This window comes from Monopterus albus, unplaced genomic scaffold (assembly GCF_001952655.1).
Source record: "Monopterus albus unplaced genomic scaffold, M_albus_1.0 scaffold92.1, whole genome shotgun sequence".
In the NCBI taxonomy this organism is placed as follows: domain Eukaryota; kingdom Metazoa; phylum Chordata; class Actinopteri; order Synbranchiformes; family Synbranchidae; genus Monopterus; species Monopterus albus.
This window is the reverse complement of record NW_018127972.1, coordinates 630,556-634,169: the sequence shown is the minus strand read 5'-3', so window position 1 is coordinate 634,169 and position 3,614 is coordinate 630,556. Positions and strand designations below refer to the sequence as shown.

The following is a 3,614-nucleotide window of genomic DNA, read 5'->3' as shown; positions in this document are numbered from 1 at the left end:
GCCACAAAATGACTTTCTTTCATTTGATTTCAGAAATTAGTACCACACATTTACCACAGAGATCATTAATCGGAATAAAACAGTATGTACAAGGCAGCTGTGGTTCATGTGGTAGAGTAGGTCATCTCCTAATTGTAGCATCAACTGTTTGAACCCTGGCTTCTCCAGTCTATTGATGAAGTGTCCCTGAGTAAGAAACTAATCCCCGATCTGTGAATGTGTAGACAAGCGCTACATAACCATAAGACGTAATTATTCATTTCAAAAGAGGTTGCCTGCAACTACTGTGATTTGCAGCTGAAGTCATGATGTCACATCTGGACTCTGTCCCACTAGTTTCTGTAACTCAGTGCAATCTCTCTTTCAACATTTCTTTCATTGGTCTCTCTAAAAAATGAGATGTGTTGCTGATGTTTACTCTCTGTATTCTGTTCTATGTAATTGTGTGTAATGACATAAATCACCTCAAATACAACAGTTTCTATAAGAATTTGAAACCTATGCATTTAAAGAAAATGTTATCCATAAAACTCACAAGTGCTTTCTTCTAAAATAGTTTGTTCACTTCCATTGTTCCATAATCTCTGTTGTCTCTAAATGTCTACAGAGTCTATCTGTCCTGCCACAGACAGGTCTGGAATAGTTGCAACCATTTGCATCATTTATGGGCTCACTTGTTCTGTCGATTTCACGTTGGCTCTAGATAGCTAGAGCCAAACTAGATACATTTTTGCATCTATTCTGAGTTCCTGAATAATAATTTTGATGAAGATATCTGTTTTTTGGGGTTATTTACTGATTTGGCTCTATTAACTGATAGAGAGCCTTTAAAACTAAAAGCTCCCTTGAATGTGTTTGTGATTGAATGTTAACGTGTTTACGCTGCTATGTATTCACGTGAGGACATCTATATTCGGCTTTAGAGTGCTTGTGTTTCCTGTCACTTTGCAGCCCTCTGGTTCTCATCCTTTGCAGGGTCGCCTCCTGGAAACATGTCTGGATTCTCTGTCAGTGTGGCTCGCACTTTCTTCTTCTCTTTAAACCTTCCAGAGTGGGACACTTTGATGTGGCGGCCTTTGCTGGCCGTTGTTTTATCCACAATCCTTTCCAGGCGGGCATCCAGCTGGGAGTCAAGGTCCACGTCCTCTGCATGGGCAGCAGCTCCGGTTGTTGGCCCTGACCTGTGTTGATCAGTGGTGGCATTGGAAACAATCTCTGCTGGGATTTCATACAGAACCTTGGGCTGGGACTTTTTTCTCCTCAGGAAAGTCATTTTCCACCAGCCTGAAGAAGGCTCTGCCATGATGGGTGGAGATGGATGGAGGGCTGAGGAGAGGGAAGAAGGGATAAAAAGAAGGTAAAAAAGGCAGGCTGGATACAAGAAAAAAGTATTAAGTAAAACTGCAACACACATACACATGTATGTGCACCTGACTGTCTTTATATGAATGTCTATGTGTGAGCACCTTCACTATGGACAAAAGTATTGGGACACACCTCTTCGCTACGCCTATTGCCACAGGTGTATAAAATCAAACACCTAGCCAGGCAGTCTTTATTTACAAACATTTGTGAAACTAAATGGGTCATTCTGAAGAATTCAGTGACTTCAAGCGTGCTACTGTGATAGGATGCCACCTTTGCAATAAGACAGCTTGTAAAATTTCATCCCTGCTGGATATTCCACAGTCAACAGTAGGTGGTATTACTGGAAAGTGGAAGTGTTTGGGAACAACAGCAACTCAGCTATGAAGCGGAAGAGTTCCAAACTGGCATTAATGTAAGCACAAAAACTGTGCGGCGGGAGCTTCATGAATCGAGTTTCCATGGCTGAGCAGCAGCATGCAAGCCTCACATCACCAAGTCCAATGACAAGCGTCAGATGGAGTGGTGTTAAAGAACACCGCCACTGGACTGTGGAGCAGTGGAAAGTGTTCCATGGAGTGAAGAATCACACTTCTTTGTTTGGCAGTCAGATGGGCAAGTCTGGGTTTGGCGAATGCCAGCATAATGTTACCTGCCTGACTGCATTGTGCCAACTGTGAAGTTTGGTGGAGAAGGGATAATGGTATGGGGCTGTTTCTCAGGGTTTGGGCTAGGCCCCTTCCTTCCAGTGAAGGGCAGTCTTAATGCTTCAGCATACCAAGACATTTTAGCCAACACTATGCTTTCAACTTTGTGGAAACAGGTTTAGGAGGCCCTTTTCTATTCCAGCAAGACTGTGTACCAGTACACAAGGCAAGGTCCATAAAGACATGGATGAGTTTGGAGTGGAAAAACTTGACTGGCCTGCACAGAGCCCCGACCTCTACCCCATTGAACACCTTTAGGATTCACTGGAATGGAGATTGTGAGCCAGGGCTTCTCGCTCAACATCAGTGCCTGACCTCATAAATGCTCTACAGAATGAATGGGCACAAATTCCCACAGAAACACTCCAGAATCTTGTGGAAAGGCGTCCAAGAACGGGGGGGGGGTGTGGCAGGGCAGCTCCATATTAAAGTCTATGTATTTGAATGCAATGTCATTAAAGTCCCTGTTGGTGTAATTGTCAGTCGTCCCAATAGCGTATCAAACCATCCATGACGCTGTTAATATTTCAGTGTAATTCAATACTCTCATGTTACTGTGTCAGTGTGTCACACCAGTTTTTGTGTGCATGTGTGTTGTTGTGTGTCCTGGAGGGAAATAGGAACATGTTGGGGACCAGGCTAATAGATAAGTGCATGTGTGTGTATGTATACCTGTACATGTTTGTGTGTCAGAACACTTTCTATAGAGCTGGTCAAGCTAATCTTTCATGACTTTTTATTCAGCTTCTCACTTTCTCTAAGAATACTTGTACAAACACAATGATTCACCGAAACAGATGGTCGAATGTATGTGAACACCCGAACCTTAAACTTGTGATTACACCATTATGGTTGAATATCTCATTGGAAAACCATGGGTATTAATCTAATGCTATAACAGCCTCAGTTCTTCTTTCCACCAGATGTTGGAACATTAGCTGCAGGAATTTGCTATCACATTCAGAGCATTAGTGAGGTGCAACACTGATGTTGGATATGGCCTGGATTTTATAGGGACATGTGCATGCATATGATTCACATCATTTTCATACTCATCAAACCACTCAGTGATCCCTCATGTCCTGTGGATGGGGGTACTGTCATCCTGGAGGAGACCACTCACTTATTCAGGGTCTTCCTTTAATTTGTCACCCGTGTATATAATGTAAGTGATTATTGCTATACATGTATTTTTGGTTATTTAGCCTTAAGTCATGAATGTATGCTTAATGTGAGACCATTAACAGTATAAGTAGCCAACAATAAGCAAATTAAAGCACAAGGGGACTTTAACTATAACAGAGACGGTGAAAAATATTAAAAATGAGAAATGTTCCACCAACATTAAGACTCGCACTATAGATAGCTGTTCCATTATCTGGGCTTCAAAAAGATCAGCATCTAACAACTCTCCCAGCTGGCACACAAACTGGACGCAGGTCAGCTGCTGGTTACCTTTTGGCCCCAGGGCAAGTTTTTACAGCAGCTGAGCAAACAAACTAGACCACATTGTGTTATTGTGTCTTGTCTTCTCTCTCATGA

General features: G+C 42.4%; 1 protein-coding gene across 1 annotated transcript; it reads right to left on the bottom strand.

The window, feature by feature from the left end:
* Window positions 1-940: 940 nt before the first annotated feature.
* Window positions 941-1,303, bottom strand: LOC109964711 (proline-rich protein 15-like protein A). Its single transcript, XM_020608218.1, has one exon. The coding sequence runs from the start codon at window positions 1,301-1,303 to the stop codon at window positions 941-943; it is 363 nt and encodes a 120-aa protein (XP_020463874.1).
* Window positions 1,304-3,614: the final 2,311 nt, after the last annotated feature.

Bases quoted from the DNA above. Each gene is read 5' to 3' on its own strand.
- LOC109964711 (XM_020608218.1), bottom strand. From the start codon at position 1,303: ATGGCAGAGCCTTCTTCAGGCTGGTGGAAAATGACTTTCCTGAGGAGA.